At 44.0% G+C, this 27,291-nt stretch overlaps 1 protein-coding gene across 1 annotated transcript; it reads right to left on the bottom strand.

Moving 5' to 3' along the window:
- Nucleotides 1-3,197: 3,197 nt before the first annotated feature.
- LOC308330471 (vang-like protein 1) lies at nucleotides 3,198-25,199 on the bottom strand (the record flags this gene model as incomplete). Its single annotated transcript, XM_080785341.1, has 9 exons — nucleotides 25,070-25,199; nucleotides 17,531-17,775; nucleotides 15,917-16,085; nucleotides 9,127-9,555; nucleotides 8,021-8,196; nucleotides 7,167-7,300; nucleotides 4,985-5,135; nucleotides 4,093-4,327; nucleotides 3,198-3,458 (listed from the first exon to the last, which is right to left on the bottom strand). The coding sequence occupies exons 2-9, from the start codon at nucleotides 17,596-17,598 to the stop codon at nucleotides 3,198-3,200; spliced, it is 1,623 nt and encodes a 540-aa protein (XP_080641467.1). The 5' UTR covers nucleotides 17,599-17,775; nucleotides 25,070-25,199.
- Nucleotides 25,200-27,291: the final 2,092 nt, after the last annotated feature.

Raw genomic sequence — 27,291 nt, 5'->3', positions numbered from 1 at the left:
CTTATCAAAGTCAAGTCAAATATTTCTGTTTCTGAATAAAATTGCAGGCGATTAAGCCAATATAACATAGGCTACTATCTCAGGTCTTTTAAAAGAGCCATGAACATTAGAGAGAACTTTACCCCAACTAACAAGTCAACTAGTACTTGAACAAAAATTGCACTTTCTATCATAATCTTCACGTATTTCCCCCCCCCAAAAGCTGTAAGATTAAAGCATAATTCATGTTGATGTGTAACCTTCAATTCCAATAAACAAATCTGATGGTCTTTGTGTGTCCTTTTTGTTGTTGTATTGCAGCTTCGATTCAGGTAATGAAGTTTGCAGGTTGTTTTTGCTTAGAGAATTCTTATGTTCTGCCCCAGGGGTCACAGCCAGGGGTCATAGCTTTGAAAACATGTCATTAGCTGGCAATCTCCATTTCCACAGCATGCCTATACAGTAAACCCATCTCTCGCCTTCTCCATCTTTTAGGGGTTTATTTCTCAGCTGAATCAATAGAGCCAGGAGGAGCAGCTGCACTGGGAGATAATAATCACTGTTAGAAACGTGCTGGAAAGCTCATTTGAATGCTAATTCGTTTTCAGTTCCTCTATTTCGTTCCTATTCCTCTAACCTTGCATTCCACTACTCTGCTGTCCATTTTCATCGTGGACTTTGTAAGTCGCTCTGGATAAGAACATCTGCTAAATGCCTAAATTGTAAATGTAATTGACTTATGTCACTGTCCATGTAGTTTGAAGGGGGTGAATGCATTGTGGCAGGAGGGGGCCAGGTGTTCCTAATAATGTGGTCCAGGTTTGGGGGAAGGGGCCTCCATGAAGCTCAATGTCCCGCTCTGCCAAGCAAAGACCTGAGATAGTAGTCTGCATTCTGCACTGAGTGATATCAGATGACACACACCAACCTAGTATTATACACAGGAACATGCTCACTATGCATTTAACTCAGTGGTAAGGGTCCATTTGGGTCCATTACACTCTTAAAGGAGTAGTTCACCCAGAATTACTTATTTTCTATCAATTACACACGCAACGAAGCCTTGATTTCACGGAAATGTTTTCGTTTTGTTTTTGTCGCATTCATGAGCCAATAATTTGATGACCAGCGGGAGAAATAAACACTGACTGAGGATAACAATACATTAAATAAAAAGCGTTACTCAAATGTCTTGAAAAGGTCAATACAAATATTTATTTTGTACAAATGTGATTTTGACACAGCTGCTGTGATTTCACAAGTGCCACCTTATAAAAGAACACAGGGAAAGCTTAGGGCTTGTGATTGGTCACCTGGATGACAGTGAAAAGACAGCGATCGCTGGTCAGTTTTTCTTTCTCACACTCATGCACGCACACATGCACACACGCACACACACAACCTTGAAAACTGCACATGCATGCTGAGCACATACATACACACTGTATGTGTGACAGAGGCACGTGTGTGTAGTTAAGGAGACATAATGTTCACACAACTATCAACACTATAAAATCCTAACTACTACACATACTGTAAGCGACAATAATAACACTTGTGTAAATATGAATGTACAGCATGACAGGCTAACTAAATAGGGTTTTAAATGCATTGAAGTATAATATTCATACAAATTATTGTCTTCTTTTTTGATTGGTGCCAAGAGAAACACAAAACTATTTCCTAAGAGCTACACTTCCAATTATCAGAACTAGGTGGCAGTAGTGCGACACTTGACATGACTGTGGCGTCTACACAGATAATACTGACACTATGAATACTGACACTGGGTTCGTCTACATTAAAGAAGCATTACATTCCAACACTTGTTTAAACACTGACACCCGTTCAAATGTCAGCGGCTATTATGAAGAAAGTAGTTTGACTATTGGAAATAAAGACCGCTGAATAATAATAATCTCTTTTATCGGTCTGATCGATCGGCAGGCGACAAGCTCTGCCTGGGATGGAGGTACTTCACTTGGCATACAGGATTTCATTGTCCAGAAATGGAGTGTTTATATTGGATCCATTTCACGAGGAAGGAATTAGGACAGAAATATTAGCATATTTTTGTCATTAAGATAGAAAGGGATCGTTTTGAATGTAAAAAATAATACGTTAAACCACATGAGTCAGATAACCTTCCGCGCCCTTTCTTTCACCAGTGTGTACTGCACAAAAAAAGAAAAAAATAATACAGAGACAGATGTGTTCATTAATAAAACACTTGGGTCGACCTACTGTATGTCCATCTGTTCAGGCACACTGTATTTTTGGGCACAGTCCATGGCCATGGGTGGCCAGTGTTTTGCCAGTCAGTTACAAATATGTTTTATATTATTTACAGTCACAATATGTCCACAGATATAGGGCAGACACACAAGGTAGAACAAGGTAAAAAAAACAACAACAACATAATACAATACACAAATATTGATATAAAAAGGTATACAGGAATGGAATATGTACACGTATAAATACTATACACAAATTCACAATACATAACAGCTTAGCAGTGTAGTGTGAATAGGACAATGAAGCTGAAATAGAACAGTTTTTCTGATAAGGGGTTTGTTCGTTTCAGAAGGGCAACCAGGGAATTGGAAAATGTCCATGTTGCTATAACAACAATAAAGGAGCGACTGGACACAGCTCAAGACAGACTGCGAGTGCAGCGCATGCGTGTGCAGCGCAATTGCGCACGCACACGCACACACACACACACACACACACACACACACACACACACACACACACACACACACACACACACACACACACACACACACACACACACACACACACAACTCACCTTCATGTGCTGGCATGCACATGAAAAAGTAAGAACACTAAATTGGGGCCGCCATTTGTAGTGCATAGAGGAATTCTTGAGCTGTATTCTGGTGAGCATCAGTGCAGAGACCCATGCATGTTTCCTCCCAATTTCCAGCCTCCATTCCATTGTGTGTCCAAGGATGCAGAAAGCACTTCCCTTCAGTTGAACTTCAGCCACAATTATGATAGGTTTGTGTCCAAAGGCGTATGTACGTACGCAAATAATTGGGGAAGAGAAGAATACAGTAGGTGTAAAACACAAGGTACAAAAGAAATACAAAAATTGCTTCTTCTTCTTTGTATTATTGTTGGAAAAAAACAAGTCATGATAGTCATAGAGGTCCAGGTCAGATCAGACCAGCTGTGTGTTGACTGCTCTTTTAAACTGATGTCTCTGACTGGAGCAGCAGTGTAAACTTGTGAGACTTGGGGTCAATGTACTCCTCAGTTATCCGGATGTATGGGATGCTCCTGACGGTGACGGCCAGGCTAAAATCCAGACACCGCAGGAGAAACTCGGTGCCCTCCTTCATGCTACTGGTGACTGATGCCTCGCTAACCAAAGTCCACTGGTCAGCCATCCAGCGCTCCGTACCGTACTGCAGAGTAGGGCCAGGTGCTAGGTAGGCCTCCAGGAAGGCCTAAACACAGACAAACAACCACTGTTATCAACACGTTCACAAAGAGCATGCTGTGGAGAGACAATATTAGGATTTAGGTTACTTTAAGTCCTGTGCAGATTATGACATATTTTGTGTGCCATATCTGCAACTGTTCTAGTGTGGACGCTTATGTAAAGTACTGCTGCTATTCTTTTTACGTCTGCACCTCATGTCTAGATGGCTGCTCATGTACACGCCAACATATTTTTATGGCTTATATTGATAGATTTACAGTAGGTTGACAGTGAGATGTGGGGCGGGGGGGGGGGGGGGGGGGGTGACACCCAGCAAAGGTCATCAGGATCGTGAGTCGAACCCGTGACACGCTTTCGGGATTGCCCAGACGGCTACGCCAGCCGCCCAGGCCGCTTGACCCGTTTCTATCGTGTGCTTTTTTTCCCCTCCTATCTTTTTCTTTCCCTTTCCTAAAATCAACAAATAATGTAGCTTGCACGAAAACATTCTCACGCACTTCTTTACACCTATAAACCTGTGATGTGACAATATATTTGACTGCTGTGACATAATTCAGCAATGTTCCACCTCAAAATATCCCAACCATTTTGACTACTTCAAACAAATCACACCAGCAGAACGGTTGGAGTCTACTCACCTTTGGGCTCATGTTATTGATGAGACAGAAAGCCAGGTGTTTCTGGATGCTCTCCATGCTGTGGCAGTGCTGCCTCCTGGTGGTTCGGAGGTACTTCTGCAGGGCGCGGGCCATGGAAGGGAAGATTGCTAGGGCTGCCTCCCGCACGTCCATGATATCTGAGGGAGATTCACGCTCGTCCTCTTTCTTCATGCGGCGGATGTGTGTGAAGGCCTCCTCCACAGCCACCACCAGCCTAACATCCATGCAACACACAACATTCAGTGTCCCGCAAGTTATGAACTCTTAAGACTTAACCTAAGTCCTAATTTATACTTCATGCTTCACGACATCATTTGGCACAAAGAACTGATTTGCGCACTGATTTGCATAGATATTTTACCGTTTATGTATTTTAATTGTTTTAGTTCTTGACCCTGTTTTGCATTTTAATTGATTATTGTGTTCAGTTGGTTGTAGTGTGCGATAGTTCTATCAGTCTGTTTGTACTGTATGTTTTATTGTTGTAATAGTAATCATGCTGCTCATTGGCCGCTACACCACTTGATCAATGACTTGATCGCCTCCCAGGCAGTTCTCATTGGATAGACCTTGTTTCAGAAACCTCAACATTCAACGTAGCTAGCCTGTTGACAAGACGAGCCAGGCTTGCACAGGGCGTGGGCATTGATCAAGTGGTGTAGGCAGCGATAGGTCACTCATGGAAGAGAGATTTTAATCTCAAATGACAAATTTGAGCTGAGTTTGTTTATTTTCAGTCGCACAACAAAGTATAAATGAAGCTATACTCTTCAATGGTCACTATGCAATGTCAATGACCCGGCCGCTACCTTCCACTCCTCTCTTTTCCAAATCAACAGACCCTCGTTTAAGCATCGTCTCTGTTCCTCACCTGGCCCTACGTTTGCGCATTCTTCTATCATGGTCAGCCTCCTCGTAGTACAGCTCATTGTGGGCACTGTCCTTGCGCTTGGTGGCAGCTGCGGCTGACATCCGTGACTGATTCCCAGTCCCAGGCTGGGCCCCTGCTGTGTTCCCTGAACCTGCTTCATGAGAGCGCACATAGACACAAAGCCTAATTTGTCGTCGGTAGCCCATCGTGTCGTACATTGAAAATATCTGATCTACAAGCTCACAGCGAGGCGCAAGTGCGCCACATTGTGTGCTTGTAGATCCGCTCTTTTCAGTGCGCAACACTGGCATGCAACTAAGTATAAATTAGGCTTAATGGTTATGTCAGCTGGAGATAGTGGCCCCTGGACATTGATAAATGGGTTTGCGCCTCATTTGGAAAGGAGGAGAACAAAAAGGGTCAGGGGAGGGTAAGCCACTCAAATGTGTTTGGTCCGGCACTATAGTGGTCACGACAATTGTGAATAATTCGTGGTCAGTATTTTTGTCTCACCCACCGTTTGAAAGTTTAAGATTTAAGAGTTATGAGGTATGCTGATTTTAAACATTATTTGGGGCGCCGCGCCTTCCAGCTTATCTTGTTGCAGTCTCAGAGACCATTCATTACAGTGAAAAGAACAGCACTGGCAATTCTGTGTAATGGTTAAACCGTGGTATCGTGAGGATGGATTAAATATTCATCAATATACACTTACAAGGCTGTAGCTCCAATAAAAGGTGTGCATTTGTTAGCTTGTGTGATGTGCACCATCTCACATTCAGTGGTGTTAGTGGATCAGGGTAAACTGATATATGAATATAGAATAGAATCAGGTCCATATTAGGCATGATTAGAGGATGCATAATTATACAGTATGCATTGTAGACCCTGCAGGTGAGGTATACATTATGCATTAATCTTTGATCTCCATACTTTTGTGTGTGTGTGTGTGTGTGTGTGTGTGTGTGTGTGTGTGTGTGTGTGTGTGTGAGAGAGAGAGAGAGAGAGAGAGAGAGAGAAAGAGAGAGGGGGGTGGAACGTGAAAGCAAACAACATATTTTAACAGCTGTAATATACTCTAGACTAGTGATCTATACATCAGATTATTCGCTGAGCGTAAACCCTTATACACTCCCCTACGCCACCTCCTCACCATGTGCACAAACACAAACACAATAATTTAGGTGAACCTCACCCTGGCCTACATATTCATGTTGCCTAGAGACTGAACGAATGATAGACAGAAAGGTAGACAGAGGAAGGGTGGTGGTGGTGCGGGCAGGCGGGTGATGGTGAAGTAAAAGGGGAAACATGAAATAATGAAGGACAAAAAGAAGGGGAAAGAGAGAGGCGCGCGCGCACGCACGCACGCACGCACGCACGCACGCACGCAGAGAGAGAAAGAGCGAGAGACACAGAGAGAGAGAGAGATCGGGGAGTAATCCGGAGACGGGGCGAGTGGGAGGGGGAGAGTGAGGGTATGTGAGGAATGAGCTTTACTGTGATGAATTATTGAAGGGTTTGAAATTCCACAGCCCCAGAGGCCTTTCTGCTGGGTTTTAGCGGGGGGCTGTAAGGACACCATCTCCCAGACTGCACCTCTCCCATAGATCATTACAACCACAATGCGGGATGGCAGGGGTGCATTTGGTGGGGGGAGGGTGGGTGTTTCTGCTGGTGGGGGGATGGTTTGTGGTGGTGCGGTGGTGCTCTGGAACCCTTTCAACGAGAGGAAACGGTAGCGTCGCTGTGCTGTTTGTGTAGCAGCCTCTCTAGTTCACACTAATGTGTGCACGCGTGTGTGCAGGCACATACACAGTGCAGTAAGTGTGCTATAGCCAGGGATGCAGTAGTACAGTACTGTACATACAGTACATTAAGGACAGAGGCGGAGGAATAGCTGTGCAGTCAACCGTGAGATGGGTCTGTTTCCTGTGATAAAGTGCTGTGCCGAGCGGGAGGAACCGTTATCAGTACTTACTGTCCAAAAGGTATATTCTCAGTTTATTTTTAAAAGCTGCTCATGAAAGCACGGGGGGGGGGGGGGAAGAGAGAGAGAAGGGGCACAACAAGGAGGCGGAAGGAGAGAGGTCATGAATACAAATGAATCATCTGAAAGCCCATCAAAGAAAACAGATGTTGTGTGTAATTTGAATGACGTCCGTTCAGTGAGGACACTCACCGTCCACGTTGTAGACCTTCAAGCCTGCAAGGTGTTTGGCAGCCCGGTGCTTGGAGGCAGAGAGGAGGGCTGGGTTGTGGAGTGGAAAGTCTTTGTAGTAGTACTCCAGAATGGACAGAGCCGCCTTCTGGATACTGAGACACGAAGAACAAGAAAGACAGAGAGACATGGAGATAGAGAGACATGATGAGACCGATGGTCGAGCATTACAGAAGCAAAAATAAACAAGAAATGGGGTTTAATAAATGCCATGGCTCCAATGTGGATCTCAGACTTCATGTGGGCAGACTGTATGGCGTATCTATTATTTGGGCAAGGTTTCAGCCTTAGCCAACTGCCATTCACTTCCATTATAGAAACAAATTGACTGCTTGCTGCCTACTGGCAAAATTGGCATGATAAATCCAGCGGTTTGCGAGATTAGACCCGGACAATCAAACACACATAGACCCATTTGTAGACGGTTTGCAACAATCTTACAGAGTAAAAAGTCAAACACAGGATCGGTGCCTGTCTGGGGCATATTCCCATTATGACATTGCTTGGTCCAAGAATAGTAACACCCCACCCCCCCAAAAAAGCCCACCCCCTCAAGCAAACTGGACAAGGAGACTGAGTGATGAGTAACTCAATTACTGCTACCGCCATTCTTCCCTCTGGACATGAGCCTCCAATTACACACATAGAACAACAAGGGAAGGGGGGCTACTTGGAGCTGCATGTGTCCTCCAACAACGATCTTTCTCATTGCAGCCCCTCATTTTTCACTTCAAAGCCCGCACACGTGCTTTCTCTAACACCCCCGTAAACACAAGCGAGCAAGATGGCGTGCATGCGCTCGGCTGTATACCCACCTGAGCTGTCCCACGTTGTAGTGGCGCGTCTCTCCGTCCGTGGAGCGGATGATGCGTACGCTGTAGCAAGGCTGCAGGTGCTTGAGCTCCAGCAGCACCACAGCCAGGTAGTGAACGAACAGCAGGGAGTCCACCAGGGACACGGCAAACTGGACTATTCCGTGGTAGTCCTCGTCCTGCACAGCAGGTACACAAACACATACACACCTCTTAAGCTTGATGCGTTCACGTCCATGTCAGTGATTCAGTATTCATTTCAAGGTGGCTTTTTGGTGCCACAAAACAGTCATTATTCCGATGGCCCATTATTCCGACGTACCGTTGGTCCGACTGGCCCCATTATAACGAACACATATCCCTAACCCCACACTAACCTAATGGACGGAATAATCCATGGGATGTCGGAATTATGAGTAGACCCCCGCAGTGTTAATGCCAATACAAGCCTGCTCTCAAAGCCAAATGTATCTGACTGTCTGGCACATTGTCCTTAAAATGAGAAACTTTCAATGGATTACACAGGATTTCACTCATCCTTTCTTCTCATTTTCAATAATTTCACCCGGCCTTCATGCACGTGATTGGATTGCGTCTGTATTTGAAAGGTAACAAGGGCAGTTCTCTAGCTATAGGCACAGTCATCAATCATAGGCTATGTAGAAATAGAATGCCTACAGTAGAAGTGTTACGCCTCCAGCCTAGGGGAAAGCTAAGCACAACATGACATTTCGCTCTCCTCCTTGTTTCACCGACTCCCAACGACAAACATACAGTACTAGGTTCACAGTCCAAACACACTTAGGGCAGATATCAGGGTGGACATGGCAAAAATAAACAAACACAAGAAACAACAATCAGTACAAGACTACCTCCATACACAACACAGCACAGAAATGTATTAACAAAACATCCCACCACCCTTAAAAGTTCCTGAACTGTCCGCATTTATAAGTTGCCACACTAAACTGACATTGGCACACACACGCACGCATGCACGTTAAGCCGAGAAGACAACAGCACACACTGAGCCAATACAATAACCAAAGGTCATGACAAGAAGTAAAACACTGTACACACGTGTGCTCCACGCCAACCCTAACACCCACCTGTGCATCCAGGATGCGGACCCCGTAGAACAGCCAATATGACATGGTGAGCAGGAGTGTGAGTGTGGCAAGGAAGGCGCGATACACGCAAACTCTGGGCAGGCCGGCGCGGGCTGGTCTCAGGAACAGGGCCCAGACGGCCAGCATGAGGATGAGGATCTTGAAGGAGATGGAGAGGAAGAGTCCCTCGCAGGCCGCGCCACAGGTCTGCAGCCTGTCGGGCCACAGGACAGCCGGGAGGACCATGAAGGCCAGGGGAGAGGCCAGCACCAGCATGGCCAGACATACGCCCACGACCAGGGGGGCATAGCGCCGGCAGCCTCGGACCCGGTCCGCCGCGCCCTTCCCTAGGCCCACCACCTCTTCCTGGGACAGACTCAGCTCAGAGGTCCCTGTCACGGCTGTGGTGGTCTCTCCCCAGTTGTCATCCTATTGGAGGGAAGGAAGACGAGAGAAACAAAGGATGGGTTAAGGATACATTTGGCTGTAGTTTATTTATGTTAGAGAATGCTCACACTGCGTTGATATATGTAAGAAAATAAAGGAAAGGGCTAAAAGGCCATGGAGGCCTAGCAAACTTCAAAGCCGGGGGACAATTGGGAATCGGAATCAGACAACCATTATCCCGTTCTGCCCTCTACACACAAAGATAGACAGTGACTAGAAATCCCCAGGGGTATTTTTTTTACACAGTGTGTGAATCACGTCCTTTGTGCTATTTCAGGAGGTTTTGATTCTCTTCTTCTTCTTCTGTCTCTTCTGTCTCACTGTGGCAGGCTTTTAAAGTCCGGTGGATCTAATAAAAGATGACAGCATGATCGAGCCATCCAGTAATGGCCATGTAGCCAGGAAAAGCCACACGCTCACACACACATGCGCACACGCACACATTCACGCACACAATCACGCACAGATTCACAACAAAAGATGCTTTGGATGCCCATCATTGCAAATTAGAGTCAAATATATTCTCCCTCGCTGGCAGGGTGAGGTTTCGCATAAAATCTTCTCTGGAAAGCAAGAATGGATTAAAAGCACTCAAGAAGCTTTCATTCTCTGTCTGTCTGTCTGTCTGTCTGTCTTTCTGTCTGTCTGTCTGTCTGTCTGTCTGTCTGTCTGTCTGTCTGTCTGTCTGTCTGTCTGTCTGTCTGTCTGTCTGTCTGCCTGCCTGCCTGCCTGCCTGCCTGCCTGCCTGCCTGCCTGCCTGCCTGCCTGCCTGCCTGTCAGCCATACAGTATATTCATCTAATTAGTCCCTCCTTTCGTCCCAGTGTCACTGTGCAGTGTTCCCCATGCCAGTCACCGCGACCACCACAGAGAATGGCGATGCTGGGTGAATGATAAGGTCTATACAGTTGATGCTCCATCCTCTAATCACAACTAATAGTCCGTAAAAGCCCCATGTTCGGGCCATATGGACAGGGCTACCTGATGAAGACATTAAGAAGGAGACCTGCTGTGAGAGCCAAGGGAAGGAAGAAACAATCTAGTTCTTGCAGCTGACTCCTGTTGACTCCTGATTACCCACTGTGTGCGTACGTGCATGCGTGCGTGCGTGCGTGTGTGTGTGTGTGTGTGCTGTACTAGAAACCATTCCACAGCAGACTATTAATAAGTACCTGCCTATTTTTGTTGAATAGGGAATATGATACGACACATGCATATTTCCAATTACCTGCTCATAGGAAAATTTGGCACCACATATACACTACTGTGGCACAGCTGCAAATATATGCAGTAAGTACATGAATAGTGCACTGTACATAACTTCTACCCCATTGACTACAATCACACTGGAGGAGATATATAGGATGCCAACGGGAACCAAGGGGTGGACGGAAGTGAAAATCAGGAAAAGGACAGGCTGAGGGCGGGGGTTGGGGTTGTTGAACTGGGAAGGAAGCAGTAAAAGGGTAGAGCCGAGCGAGGCCAGTTGCGAGCAAAGGAATGCAGAGGCAGCGGTTCATGACATGGCTCATGAGTCATGTTCATGTATGAGCAGAGAGAGGTCAGCTCTGTAAATGTCACCATTATCGGACTCGTCTCACTTTACCGTCCAGGCTCATTTCTATTCCACTCTCTTGTTTCCACTCTTCTGGCTGGCTCGCCGAGCGCCTTAAAACAAAACTAATTCAGCGGGAGGTCTCCACCTTATAGCACATTATGAATCAGAGCACATCCTGTGAACTGAAGGGATGTGCAGTGAAACCGCATTCCACACCTCTCATATCTGAATGGGTGCAATGTGCGGAAATATGCGACCAGCGAGAAAATAATATCCCGGTTTGCAGCAAGTGGAATGCCCCTGTTTATTTATTCAACTTCCTAAATTTCGACTGCCTGCAAATTATACCCTATTTAGATAATTTTAGAATATGCATGTAGCCTACATTTTACAGTACATTTTATGAATGAGGTTTTCTTCTGTCATTTTGAAAGAAGACATTTTTACAAGATTACAAGATTGCCCATGTAAGTAAAGTGATATTATTTGGTTAAAAACAAAAACAAAAATTGTTTAAAGGTTAAATCACTGTATTCTTATAGTAGCCCTAGCTATAGTGTTATACTGTTTTAATAAACAGAATAAAAAATGAACAGGTGGTGGCCAATCAGGAGAGAGTACCCATTTATGAACTTCAATTATATCTATCACTCAATCATTTTGTCTGCTCATTTGATTGTGATCACTTCCAATTTCACTTGTTTCATTTGTGTGAGGTCTCGCTCCTGATTGGATAAATTGCTATCACAACCTGAAAATGCATTTTCTGTTTAATAAAGAAAATATGGAGAACACTGTTACTGAGTAAACACTCTATAGCAATGATTACTATTAGCTTTTTAACACTGTAACAAAAGAATATCACCTATCCTACCTTTATCATCTTGGTGGGATATGTGTGACGACAAGTGACAACAGTGTAATGTTGGCCCATCTAATAGATAGACTGTATCACTCCATTCTTAGTGATTATTCTATTGATTACTTTTTCAATTAATCAAATTGTACTTTTTTTTTTCTGGATTGTTCTGGGTCTAGGGTGGCAAACACAAAAGGAATGTGGGTGTGCGTGTGCGTGTGCGTGTGCGTGTGCGTGTGCGTGTGTGTGTGTGTGTGTGTGTGTGTGTGTGCGCTCGCGCGTCTGTGTGTGTGTGCGCGCGTCTGCGTGTGCGTGCATGCATGCTTAGAGGTGTTCTTTTATGTTCATTATAAAAAAGCATCAGGCACAAGAATCAATGGAATGCATCTAAAATGCCTTGCAAGTTTCCTCCTGTTTACCATGGAAAAAAGATTTCCATGGAGAAATACCATGCTGGTTAAAATAGAGTAAAAGAAGAGAATAAAAAAAGAGTTGAAAAGCTGAACGCAGGTGGTAAAAAGAAGAATCACCGATTGAGAGACTTCACATTTGAACTGAGAAATGCGAGGCAACTTTGACAAGTCATACTCTGGAATTATTGTCAAATCCAATAATAATGCACATGCCGTGTTTTCTACAGTCAACAGGGTAACAAAACCTCCTGTGTCAGCAGCCTCTACACTTCTATCTATCAAGGCATGCAATGGGTTTGGTGCCTGCTTCACCGACATAATTATGAAGACTAGACAAGCAGTCAAAGCCTCCATATCAGGTACAGTACAACATGTGTGTCCACTTAAAATGAATTAAAACTACTCGGAAACAATGCAAGTCAGGAACGATGCAAATTGGGAATGCATGCTCCACCCAGTTATGCACTACCCGTTGTGTCCCTTTTGATGATCTCTGTGTCTGTCTGTGCCTGTGTCCCTTTCATGCCCATCATGTCCTTGTCCTGTTTATGACCATATATATATATCATATATATCAATATATGTCCATACTCCATATATGGGCATGCACCCCTTTTGTGACCATAAGAGAAGTTGCGCGAGTGCCGCAAACGGGCGCAGCGCGACCTGGCGCATCACAAACGGGATGAACCGAGGCTTCGAATATTTAAATTCGAGTCTGAATGCACCTTAAGGATTCTAATTTAGTACTGTAAATTAGAATCCTTAAGGTGCATTCAGACTTGAATTAAAATGTTCGCCTCGGTTCATCCCGTTTGTGATGCGCCAGGTCGTGCCGCGCCCGTTTGCGGTGCTTGCGCAACTTCTTGTCATTGCATTGACTTTGTTAGCTCTAACCATCCAAGTCTGCACTGATTCATCGAACAAAGAAAGTGCCATATTAAGCAAGTACACAGACGCACACTAGCGTTGGCATCTTGTGGAAACCAAAGTTCCAACCTTGAGGCACTAGGTCATGATGTCTCAGTCTAACGACAGATCACACGGTGGTATGAATAGTCTCAGCGTTCTAAGGCTGGAACACTGACTATGACTCACACAGACCCACTGACACCCAGACGCATGTGTGTGTGTGTGTGTGTGTGTGTGTGTACACACACACACACATACAGTACACACATACACACCGATCTATACCCTTATGTCACAGGTGTGTGCATAAACATGCTGGATTATCCATATCAGCTTTCCCCAGAGTGGCGTTTGGCTGTATACTACTAGGGCTAATCTCAGTCTATGAGAGTTCCTCTGCACCAGAGCCTATTAGACGTTGCACTGCCCTCACAAAGAGCTGCTCTTAAAAAGCGCCGGCCGGGGTGAGCCAGTGCTCGTGGTGGTGGTGGTGGTGGTGGTGTACCATTTGGACACATTTGTCTGGAGGGCTAATGTAATACCATGGTAGATTACCTTACAACACAGACAATGGACATTAGTTACAAGGTGACAATCACATGACAGCATGGAATGCTGTTAACTCGACCAGAGGGCGATACACAGGGATAACAAAATATGTCGAATGGACCAGCGATTTTATGAAAAAGAATACTGCCGGTTTTCCGTGCATTACACGTGTGCTTGGGCCTCCATGAACCTTGTATTTTCATATTTCATATATATATTTTTTTATTAATGAATGGCGTAGGGTACTTTATAGGCTACTTGCGTGTGATTTTGTATTTATTTTTATACATTTCCTGTAAAGTAATGGTTTTCTGCCAAAGGGGACAATAAAATACTCTCCTTCTTCTATGGAAGGAGAGTAGGTCAAAGAGTCGGAGTCGGCAGCCCAAGGCAGAATGTTTTCTTCAGAACAATATGTCACCCATTCGCTTTCTCTCCACTCACTCTCTCTCTGCGTGGTTGTCTAGTACGTCTTACTGATCTTAAACTCTCACTATCATTCATTTTCCTGGAGCATTTTGTCACCTGATGCCATGATGTCACATTGAGGTTTAGAAGCGTGACGTCCTCCCTTAAGCCAATTTTAATATAGAATAGGATAATAATAATGAAAATAGTATAGATCTATCACAATGCGTTCTGAGCTTGTACGCTATTTTTCCACACTTTTTGCGTTTATCCGTTTATTGCCCATCCCTAGCTAAGAACCATAACAACAACATCACTGCTACTGTACATGCAGATTTGTGTCACAACAGCTATTTTTCTTGCAGTGCTCAGCAGAAACTTGGAGGTAACACTAGTCGTGCTGGTGTAATAATGTGAGTTTCAATACATGGAGACTAATTACAGGAATTTGTTTGTGTTATAGTCTCACAAATTGCTAAGTTATTGCAATGATTCCTTTTACTTATGCATTAATGTCAAATTAATATTCTGAGGATATTTTTGGAGGATTTATCAGATGATAGAGAAACCGAGACTCATCCGCCTTCCTTCTATCATTGCTAATCATCTGGTCCGTCACAATCATTACAAAAACAATTGCTCTGAATGAATTTGACATAAAGTCATCATCGGTCAAAAGAAAACTGTACATCGCCTCAACAAATTAGCAAATTGAGATAACTTGCAATCAACACAAAATAAATGCCTCTACTATCACAATGCTGAACATTATCCCCACAGTTTATGTGGTGGGGCTTATGGTCCATTCACAGCCATAACATGTAGCATTTCTAATGCAACCATCCTTTTCAATGAACTCTGTCAGAGAGCTAGAAAGTCACAGGGGAACAGTAAGACACGCGTTGCATCGTGGCGGTGCAGTCTTTACAAATCCATGCCAGCTTAAAAGAGAGATCACAATCCTTTGATCTATATGGTCCCTTGTCACCATAGTGATTATATGGACTTGTGGCCATGGCGATTAGCAGCCAGCTGTGTGTAATATGAGTTTAGAAGGCCAGAGTTCACAGTTCACAGATGGCTCAATGAGTCCTCGGACTGACCCCAAAGAAATGGGATTATTTGACGTGACGTTCAAAAGGCACATGAAAAGCAGTTCGTAGGTCAATTCTTACACTCTCAGAGTTAGATTAACCCATTAAACCAGAGAAAGCATATGTGCAACCACTTTACTCATTATTGTATACTTTGGCTATTAAAAGAAATCTCAGATATACACTTACGCACTATGAGCTGGAAAATCTTAAACTTTTTTGTCAAATCGTTGAAAATATATTTTTTACATTTTAACTCAATTATTTGCTTCTGGGGTTCCCTGGAACAACATACTTTGAGATGGGAGTCGGCGACTAAATACATATAGTTTGACTTGAAAAGGTTTGAGAACATTTATTCATTCATTCAAGTTTTGTTTATTCTCGAAATCTAAATCGAAGGTAATCAAACTAATTTTCAGTGTCGTCGAGTAATACAATATCATATAGAAAAAAACATCACAACTGATGAACCACTGACACAGAAACATATAGGTTTTTCAGAAAAGTGTTTAACACTCACAGTCCAGCGCTTGAATCAAATCAATTACCTGAGTGTCGTCTCCCTGCTCTGCTGGGGGTGAGGGCTCTCCCGGCAGGGGCTCCCCGTTCTGAACAGGGGACTCCTGGGACGGTGTGTCCGGGGGGTTGATGACAACAGACCTCTCTGACCGACTGCTGTCCTTACTGCTGGCCTTGTGCCTCTCACGACTCCGGTCCCTGTAAGTGCACGCAAGCACGCACACACACACACACACACACACGCACACGCACACGCACACGCACACGCACACACACACACACACACACACACACACACACACACACACACACACACACACACACACACACACACACACACACACACACACACACACACACACAGACACACAGACACACAGAGTAAAGCTAAATCAAATCTCATGACTGAATTTTATGATGTTTAGATGATTATCATACTAATCCTATGCTGTTGCTGCTGTTCTACATACAGCCAACCAGTTGAAGAAATCACAAATTGTCTGGCTCCAACCTTTTGCTTTTACGAAACATCTGAGATCATTCATGTTTATTCACGATGCTTCTGAACATGTATTCTGTTGCTTCTCTGACCACTTCAAACACCCTTTAATCTTAAAAGAACTAATCAATAACGATGTACAACCTCTGCGACGTATTGTGAGCTTGTAGATCGTCTATTTTCGATGCGTGACATGCTTTCATAGAAGACATGCTGGTTTCTATCGAATCCAACTGCATGAAGTCTTGATTCCATACACACATGCACACACGTACACACACACACACTCATGTGAGTACACACAGGCATACAGGTGCATGCACACTTCCTCTCTGTCTCGCCCACTTCATGAACGTGTGCTCAGTTGCACAAACCCCACACCCAGAAAAGATAGGGCAGGACAGAATTTGAGTGTTTCCTGTCTTCTGATTTATGTACTGTTCTCATTTTTATGTTGCAAACATGTATATGAATGTCATTTCTGTTGATTATTGTATTGTATCTCGGCTAGACGGCTACATTGAAAATGAGGGCCTGCCCCTCAACTGTACTCCGAGTTGAAATAAAGGTTATGATGATGATGATGATGACTGTGGCAGTGTGGCACAATGAATATGAGATGGAGACGAGGAAGAATCTCATTTGCTGAATAGGACAATCATTGAAATGGGTTAGATGCGGTCAGCTGTGACGACCCTAATCCACAAGCTTTACCCATCTCTCAATCTCTCGCATTCTCGCTCTGTCATTCTCCCTCTCTTCCTCTTCCTCTGTCTCTCTCTCTCTCTCTCTGGGTCACTCTCTCCCCATTTGTTTGTTTTCCCACGGCCTACATGTGGTTTGCTTTAACGGAAAACAAACAAACAGACACAAACTCCATTCAAAGAGCAGCCGGGCAGACATAAGCAAGCCTTTCAACGAGGTCTGCACGATTGCGGCCCTGAATGCACTCCCTAGGAAGGAGAGAAAACCAACGCAATAAGCAGCAGTTAAACCTCATACCAGATTGATGGCCGTGTGCGACAGATACAGTATTGCTAAATGTACAGTGACGAGCAGACACAGGACTCAGGGGTGAGATGAGAGAGACTGAATAGAAAAGATAGGGCAGACAGGTCAACAGAAAAACCAACAGTGAACTTACCCATGTCTGTTTGATTTCCCGGAGCGGCTGGAGTAGGAGTAGCCCGAGTGGGTCGACTCAGTGTCCATTCCAATGCAGCTCTAACCCAGCGGCTGGCGGAGGGGTGGGGGATGGGGGTCAGTGTGTGGCACAGAGAGGATCAGAGGGGAGACGGTTGCTATGGTCAATCTGGCCTGTTGAGGACTTCACAAATCTGTGGTGGCTGACAGCTAAACCAGGAGAGCTGCTTTGGTGCACACCTTGACCTACAGTATAAGAGAGAGAGAGAGGGGGGGGGGGGGTAGATACCATGCATGAGATAGTTTCTATTATAGCTCTGCATTAAAGATAGCTATATACAGCAGCTAACAAATAATGCAGTGGATGTATACATGTACTACATATAGCCAAGAACCTGCTTGAACAAACAATAGGCTCTGTTTGCTCAAGCAGGTTCTTGGCTATATTTGTCTTGGCCTGTGCCAAAGCTGAATGTTCAGCATGCTACCACAGTGACAGATTGAGTGATATTAACCACGTTTGTCTCTATTGTGACAGTGTGAGCATCTCTACTGTATGTCTTGTCTTTATAATAGACAAAAAGGGTTTCACTCTTTTAATGATGTTTTTTTTTAAAGATAGATTGTAGATTCGTTATTTTAGCTAAAAACATAATAATAATGATTGAATGATTAAACACATGCATTTCATTATGACAGAGAACAGGTGACATACTGTATAGACCTGGGCTATATACGGAGTTACGGACAAAATTAATTATCATATTTGACATTGAGACTTTTGCCTATAGTATATACAGTACTGTAATTAGTGGGTAAAGGCAAATAATAGAACATCTTGAACTGCCAGGTAAGTTTAGAAAATAAACTTAAATATAAAACATCGCATTACTGTGATGCAGCCTTTGAAACCAAAGAAGCTTTCAGAAGGAAAGGAAATGGTCACGTGACTGACATGACACTTTCATAAACACTTTCATGGGAGCCAAAACTCACACTGGAAGTGAAAAGAATACATGGCAGTGAATGGAGCCGGCTGGACCAGCTCATAACAAACATTATCGGAATGTAAAAGAAGACATATCACAGGTTGTTTTCTAATAACTTGCTTTTCGATGTGCACAGAGTGCACAGTATAAAATAAAAGGATCTAAACAGCAGCAGGTATCTAGGATACTACCTCTAAAAAGTTACACAGTGTACACATCGAAAAGCAACACAGCAGACAATAATGTGTTACATGTCTTCTGTTATTTGCCAGAAACGATTACTTTACAAAAGGTCTCAGAAATAGTGTTCATGAGCTCTCATTGACTCCAGTGCATTCTGCCGAACTTCCGGGTGTAGTTTGGCTCCCATGAAAGCATCAATGAAAGTGTCATGGCGCAGCCCAGTCACGTGACCATGTCCTTTCCTTCTCTAAACTTCCTTGTTTGAAACCAGGAAAAGACAATATCATATCACGATTACAGTGTCCAAAATACCAGACTATATCATGATATCAATTAAGTATATATTGCCCAGCCCCTAGTAACATGTCAGGGCTGTCTATCCCAGCTCCTCTCACCTCACTGACAGGCCTGGCAGAGGATGAGCGGGTACACCACATAAGATTATGAATCATTATTTCATTTTACAGGACAGGCAGCTTTCTCCAATGTTGTGTAACAGGAAGACAAATGCACAAAGAGCGTTTGGGAAAGAGTAATTGAGGTGAGCGCCACATAAAATTTAGAGAGCCTGCATGCTATCTGCATCCAGACAACCTCAGCTTGGTCTTAACGGGAGGAAACTAAGTGAATTCACCAATTTCCTCTTCCAGAGCGAAAATGCCTAATTAATGCGCCGTTATATGACGGCGTTGTGGTGGAGCAAAATAAGCTCACGTGTCGAATAAAGCGGGCTTAATGTATGCCATGTGCGCCTTACAGATGTCTTGGTGACCCACAGCAGCCAATCTATAGTCAGTGACAGTCCCCTTGTCCGGAGAACCACCTGTCAATCATCATCCCTAACCCCAGTCTTATTTGACTAACAGGCATTATGCTAATGCCGTGGTCCTATTTAGAACCTGTTCATTATCTCACTATAACCGATGGTGCCTGCAAACAGCAAAATAGCTCATTCAGCATACTGGAGCGCAGATCCACGTAGAGTATATGGTAATGACTCTTTATGCACTGTGGTTAGTGGAAAATGATGCATTGTGGTTGACTTCTATTAGGTATTAGGATAATGTGTGGGTCGAGGCGCTCTTCGTTCCTTGTTCCTTCCTTTCGAAATAGCCGTCATGGGAGTTATGGTTTCCACAAATTGGACACACAGATTTATCATTTGCATTATCAAGGCTGACAGTACTGTATGCTTTCAGATATTACACAACAATATAATGAATGATATAATATTGCATGATGTCTTGTCTGTCACATAAAATGAGTGGACATGTACTCTAGTTATACGTGTGCATGTGCACTACCACATATTACGATACCATAAAGACCCTGGCCTATACTATACAGATCCAGCAGAAAAGGGAATAATGCAGAGTATGTGGCATTAGCCCTTACTGAGCAATACATTTTGCGAATGTTACTGACAACTGAGAGCATCTGATCAAACCTCGACCGGCAGTACACTACAAAATGCATGCAGGACATCAGCAAGTAATGGACTTGGACAGAACTGGAAGTAGTCCAGTGGTTCCCGAACATTTTAGCCCATGGCCCAAAAGATACATTTGTCTCCCTGGACACAAACTAGAAGCAACGTGTTATTAGTTTATAGATCAGCTATTTTCACGACTCTACTCTAATTCATGGAATTTCGTAGATTTGTCTTTTATGAAATTACTGAAAGAAGTCATTGAATTTGTTTTTAATTCATGAAAGAAAAATGCTTTTTTGGGAATGTTTTTTGAAAATGTTTATAAATAATAATAATTAAAATAATTAAATAAAGGGAACTATAAAAATGTGTCCGACCCAGTGTTTGCAACCAGTACACTAGTCAGTACATCAAATTTTAACACCAGCCAGACGCAGAGAGAGAGAGAGAGAGAGAGAGAGAGAAAGAGAGAGAGAGACGAGAGAGAGAGACGAGAGAGAGAGACGAGAGAGAGAGAGAGACGAGAGAGAGAGAGACGAGAGCGTCATCTCTCATCCCTAACCCACATCTGGAGCGTCCGCTGTTGCCTTGGTAACACAGGAGGCAGCCGGCCCCTTCTAGCAGCAACAATCAATCAACCCCTGCTGAGAGTAAATGTGTGTGATATCGTCGCTGTTGGGTGGAAACCTCGTATCTCCATTTATATCAACGTGTGTGTGTGCTGTGTGTGACTGTGTGACTGTGTGTGTGTGTGTGTGTGTGTGTGTGTGTGTGTGTGTGTGTGTGTGTGTGTGTGTGTGAAAGAAAGAAAGAAAGAAAGAAAGAAAGGGGTGGCACAGAGAAGGAGGGCACAGAGAGCAAACAATGGTCTCTAATCACCCTCTCTAAGCATCCTTATGGTTAAATGAAAAACCCTACGGTTTGAATAAAGGCTTTTAACCCCCAGAGTGCTGGTCGCTGGACGTGTGGTGGGCTGTATGTGGGCCAAGCAGGTCGCTCTGAGCAAGCACTCATCCACGAGACGAGCATGAAGAGGAGCAGTGAACCAGGCCATGTGGAAAATCACAGCCAGGGGGTTAAAATAACTATCAGTTACAATGCTACGGATAAACATGAATAACGCATGCTGAAATAACCATGTACTGTACATGTGGGAACGCCCTGCTTCCCCAAACCGCCTACGTCAGTCGCCTGCTCACTATAGTGACTATAGTGAGATGCACATGTTACAGAAAATGCGGGCTCCAGCGAACCATAATTACATGTTCTCCACGTTGTTCCACTTGGCTGCACTGAGGAGACGTTCACGAGAGCAGAAAGTGACACTAATGTAAAACAAACACTCATTAATGTGTTGGTTTAGTAGACGCAGGCTAGGACACAGTTGGAGATCATCAAGCGAGGTCAGACTGTTGACTGACTGACACACGGCCAATTATGCAAACCCCTTTTTTACTATTGACTGATACAAGAAGACATGAAGGTTAAAAGAGTTCAAATATGGGGTGCCCGCTGGCCTAGTTGTCCAGGCGCATGCCTGCACATATGCTGTATAGGCCTGACAGCACGTTGCATGTTTGAGTCCCGTTCATGACGAACTTTGCTGCATGTCTCTCCCCTTCTCTCTCTCCCTCTTTTGTGTCCGTCTTCACTGTAACTATCAATAAAGGCAAAAAGCCAAAAACAAATCTTAAAAAGAAAAAAAAAGTTCAAATATTACAGTCTACCACTCCAGAGGGAGAACTGTGATCAATTTTTTTTTTTAATGTTTTTTCTTTTGTGGCTTTCGCCTTTATTTTATTTTTTATTTTTTTTACAGACAGTATGGCTGACAGGAAATGGGGGAGAGAGATGGGGGAGTGACATGCAGTAAAGGCCGTCGGGATCGGGGTCGAGCCCACGGCACACTGCCAGACTCGGACTACCGGCCAAGGTGCCTGGACCGCTGAGCCACGGCCCAGGCCAACTGTGATCAATTCTGATCTACACACAAGTCTACATTTAGCTGATGATCCTATACTGGTTGACTTGCAACAAGCACCACCAAAGATACCGTAAGTTCAAAGATACCGAGGTCCGTAAATTCACAAACATCAAGCACACATGTTTGAGTGCAGTAGCATGTGCGCATGCGTGCGTCAGCCATTTTAGCAATCAGCCTCCCCATGACGGGGCAAGAAAGCCTATACAATGTTTACATGCCAACAAACACCCAGACGTAGCATGCACCCTGGCACAGATCATCTTCACAGCTCATCTAGTACCAGGACTCTGGGTTACCATGGCATCTGTGCCACCACCCTCCCCCCCCCATCCCTCAAAAACCATTAGCCCCCTGCCTTCCTTCCCCTCCTGTGTGTGTGTGTGTGTGTGTGTGTGTGTGTGTGTGTGTGTGTGTGTGTGTGTGTGTGTGTGTGTGTGTGTGTGTGTGTGTGTGTGTGTGTGTGTGTGTGTTTGTGTGCGCCTGTGTGTATGTGTACAAACATGCACCCATTATGGCACAGTGCCAAATTGTGCCAGATGCAGTGACTGGCACTGGGTTTCAAAAGCAGTTAGGCTGCATCTCTAACACCATACAACACAATACACAAATACAATCAGTGTGATACATTGTAGTATAACACACACACACACACACACACACACACACACACTCTGGAGGACTGGTCTCTGCCAGGCCGTGTTGCCTAGGGCCCGTAAAATGTGATCATAGTCACTTGAAAAATCTAATTGATCACATGACCCCAGAGATAATGTGGGACATTCAGGACACTACTGCATCATGCTTCTATCGTCTGAAACGCTAGTACACCTGCTCTATTGGCTCCAGCATTGGGAGCATTAGAGCAAAACGGCCACCCCCAAAACGTTGGGAGCCAATCATAGCCAATTGGAATGGAACATGAGAAATGTGACTGATACCTCTTGATCACATGACTACAGAGAATTTGCGTGATGTTTGGACAAAAACTGTAGGGCCAAAATCTGGCCCAGACCGCCAAACACAGTTTGACAGTAGCCTATACACCTACAGATTTAGTCCAATCCATCATATTCCATCCTGATTGACGAATTCCGAACATTGCTGGCCCACAATAACCTACCTGACCCGGCTGATCTGTGCTCCGCGGAGCCCTTTTTATTTTGCTTGCAATAACACTCACTCACAGTGGCTTTTCAACAGAGGACAGTGCCAGACCTGGAACAGTAGTTTCTTTTTTAAATTTACGTAACTAGATACTGGTTATCATCACATGGAATCAAACTTGTTATCCATGACTGGAAGGTCCTTCCCACAGTGCTGCCCTTTGGAAGGCCTCCCACTGTGTCTCATTCTATTATGTGCATGCATGCACATGTACACGCACACAAGCATGCATGTGGCACGCACACGCACGCACGCACGGCACGGCACGCGCACGCACGCACACAAGAGCCATCACAAAAGGTAAAGGAGATAGTTAGGAGCTGACACAACTCTCAGGAATGCAAACTTTCACATTTGATCCTCTTGTGTGGAACAACATCAAAATAGAGTAGAAATAGAGATGGAGACATTGTCCTCGAGGGTTAGGGGAGGGGATAAACCAGTGTTCAGACTGGCGTGTACATAAAATACCTTATTGTGTGGAAAGCTAAAAACAAACAAACAAACTACTACGACACTTCCATTAATGCAGTCAATCTCTGCTATCCATGTGCAGAATTCCAATGCCTCAGTCACTCTAAAGGTGAGTTTAACCACATAACATGAATCCTTGTGTTCTTATTCTGGGTGCGAACATTCAGCGAAAATAGCAGATCTACAAGCTCAAGAGCTTTGGTGCAAGGGAAAAAGGAGGGGACCAAGTTCAGACGCCATGGGGGATTCTGATAGGGTTGATCGGCCCTGCTTTCTTCCCTCTACAGTCTACACCAAATCTCTTTGACAAACTCTTTGTAAAAATCTACAAATGTGTTGTGAGCTTGCAACAGAATGTTATCCCCAGAGATTAGGGATGCTATAGGGACCCTAGGGATGGTTCATAGTTCATAGTCTCACACTGTGGACTGCACTGCAACTTTAGCAAGAAACAAGAGATGTCTTGAACAAGATAAACCGTAAGGCAGCCTTAAGAGAAAAGGTGAACAAAGCAAGGTAAGGTCAATGATGTGGTTTCTCAAGTGCAAGAGAATTTATATTTTTAGATTGTTGTCATCAAAAACCTATTTCTCAGGTGAGTGTAGCTCACTCACCTGTTAAGACTAGACCTATCAACACGATTCAATAATGAATGGACTCTGGAGGGAGGTGATGTACAATTCCGTGCGTCCAACGGTATGAGGCTACCAAGGTAGAAACGAATGGACCTAGCAGTCACGTGAAGTTGCTTCATTCAAGCTTACAATAACTGGCAGCAGGCTCCTCCAGCTGTGCAGCCTATACTGTGCTGTCAGAATAGGCGTAAAGGCAAAACAGCTGATGATGAACGGTATACATAGACTGCACCTATAGAGCTCAAAGCAGAACAGCTTGAGCTGGAACGATGCTCTCAGCACTGAGAGACCTAGTCGGCTACTTCTGTCTCTGTCACAGTGATACAGAGGTTCGGTTACAAAAGATCCCGTTTCAATTGCAGACAGAGCACCGGCTCTCAGCCCAAATACCATGCATGTTAGGCTATGTGTTCTGTTCAGGCGTTTACATAGGAAATAAATAGGCAAATGTGCACGCATGAAGAACATAAAATGTGAGCTCACGTAGACTACAAATAAGCGTTATACATCTGTCTCGTGAGACAGGGAAACCATTTTTTCAAGACGGCAGTAGGCTATTGAACTTCATCAGTGTATATAATTCCTGGCTCGTGTTCTTTTAAAATGCCGCATGCATGATGGAAATAATCACAATAAAAAAAGATACTAGGCTCCGCTATCTAGATCTTGCTTTACTCACCCTTGAAAATGCAGCTTATGCCATTCCTCCACGATGTAAAGAAAGATAGCCTATGCCACTGCGCTGCTGCAGGGCGCACCTAGGCTGCAAACCCGACTGATCATCCGCTGCTAGCTGAAGGAGCTCCTCCATGCGCGACTTTCTATTTCCAGAGGCAGGCCTATGGCTGGATGCAGTTATGAAGGTACACGCTAGAGGGCAATATTACACTTGTTAAAGGAATGATATTATGCATTATGCACCGCTGTTTAGCCTATGTAAGTTTCCACCCCCCCTCCCTATCTTACTATTATTGGTATAGCGGCAGCCTATAGCCTAATGCGTATATCTAAACTTATTTTAAACCGTCCATCACTAACCTAATAGGCACCATGCGTTGTGGCAAGTTTCACAATAAATGCCTATACTTAAAGGATAGGCTGCAGTGCAGGCATTGACTTAATTGATTAGGGCCAATGAGTTAGGAGAGACAGCAGCAATTAGCCTAGATATCAACCGTAGGCCGTATACGTGTAGCCTGGTCGTAAAGAAGATAATGAGGAGGAAAAAGGCCCAAAGGAAAATAAGTTTAGTGATTTTTAATTTCATTCGCTATCGGTCTCCTCACGTTTTGAAATTATCGTCGTCTATATAATTGCATTATATGTTGCATGCCGTCAACAGAGGGCAGTCGTAGCCTACTCCATATAAAGCACATGGGCCTATGCCCTATGCCTGGTTAGACAGGGCATAGGCTACAACAACAAAATAAAAATATATATATCTCGTTTCAGATTTTCACCATGTTCCTCAATCTGAATGTAAAGGCTATATAGCCGATAGAATTTCAAACACCTTAAAGATCTCTCTTGATAAAGAAGGTGAGGCAGCTGTATGCATGCATGGGTTGCAAAAACTTGAAAATAGCCTAGTTTCTGTGTTTGACCTACATACGCTATAAATATATAGGCTACAGAGTTACAGACTAGACCAGTCACCAGGCCAGTCAGTTTTCCTTGCCCCACTGATTTAAAAACCTTGGCCATCCTGCATCACCATGATTGCGCGCGCGAACGCGCGCTCTCTCTCTCTCTCTATCTATCTATCTCTCTCTCTCTCTCTCTCTCTCTCTCTCTCTCTCTCTCTCTCTCTCTCACTCTCTCTCTCGCGTATAGACAAAGGGCTGGCAGACTCTTGCTGCTGGAGTGGACAGGGACAATCTCTACCCCTGGGGCCACATTACACCACAGCGACACGCATAAATGGACGCGAGAGGAACACATGGCATATCTAAGGAAAGGACATAGGCAAAGGCACAAGGTTTTCTGTTAACTTTTGGTTGATGTGAATTGGATTACAGTGCTATAGAATTATAATTTACTACAATCAAATGTATCAAAACAGCCTTTGTTTTTCATTTCACACTTTGCTCAATATAGGCTATGGGCCTATTCCCTATATATATCCCTAGGGACGAGGCAGACGGATGGGTCGTAATGTGGCTGTCTCGGTTCGTCTGGAAGGAACACCTGCCCCATCTGTAGGGGGAACGCTGTTGACTGTCCACCAAGGTGCTGTCGTCCCATGACGGGGACCCACCCGAAACTATATGGCCTTCATTATAGGCGATCAAAGAACAGTACTAAACCCAAGCGTTTAGGTTTTAAACAGTTTTAAACACATAATTTGTAACACTTTTTAAACGTGTCACAGTGTTTAGATTATAAACAGAAGAACATGTTTAATCCCTGTAACACTTTTTAAACACATAAACGTGTTTAGTTTTTACAATCAAAGTCAGTCATATAGGTGTTTAGAATTTGAACACTAGGTGTTCTCGTGAGGTGTTTGAGTGAACTCGTGTTCTACTGTATTGTATGAATATTAATAAACACTTGGCGTTTTATTATTAAACACATGGTGTTTAGGTTTAAACGCGTCACATGTTCCAGGGATTTACAGTGGACCTAGGCTATACTCATAAATACTACCAATAACAACGGCAGTCGCATGTAAAATATTTATTTGAAAGGGTATATAGGCATATACCCATAGCAAAGGAAGGAAGTTAAATTAAAAGGAACATTACAATCATTGACATATGTGATAGCACATTGAAAGGCTTCGCTATTGCTGAGGGTAATTGTATTTAACAGTTTAGAATTTCCAACATATGGCATCATAAATATAAGACATTCATATCACAATTGTATTTGGGCCTGTGGGCTTTATTTCGCGCTATA

This window comes from Protomyctophum bolini (assembly GCF_963924005.1).
Source record: "Protomyctophum bolini genome assembly, chromosome: 16".
Taxonomy (NCBI): domain Eukaryota; kingdom Metazoa; phylum Chordata; class Actinopteri; order Myctophiformes; family Myctophidae; genus Protomyctophum; species Protomyctophum bolini.
This window is presented reverse-complemented; position numbering and strand designations above follow the sequence as displayed.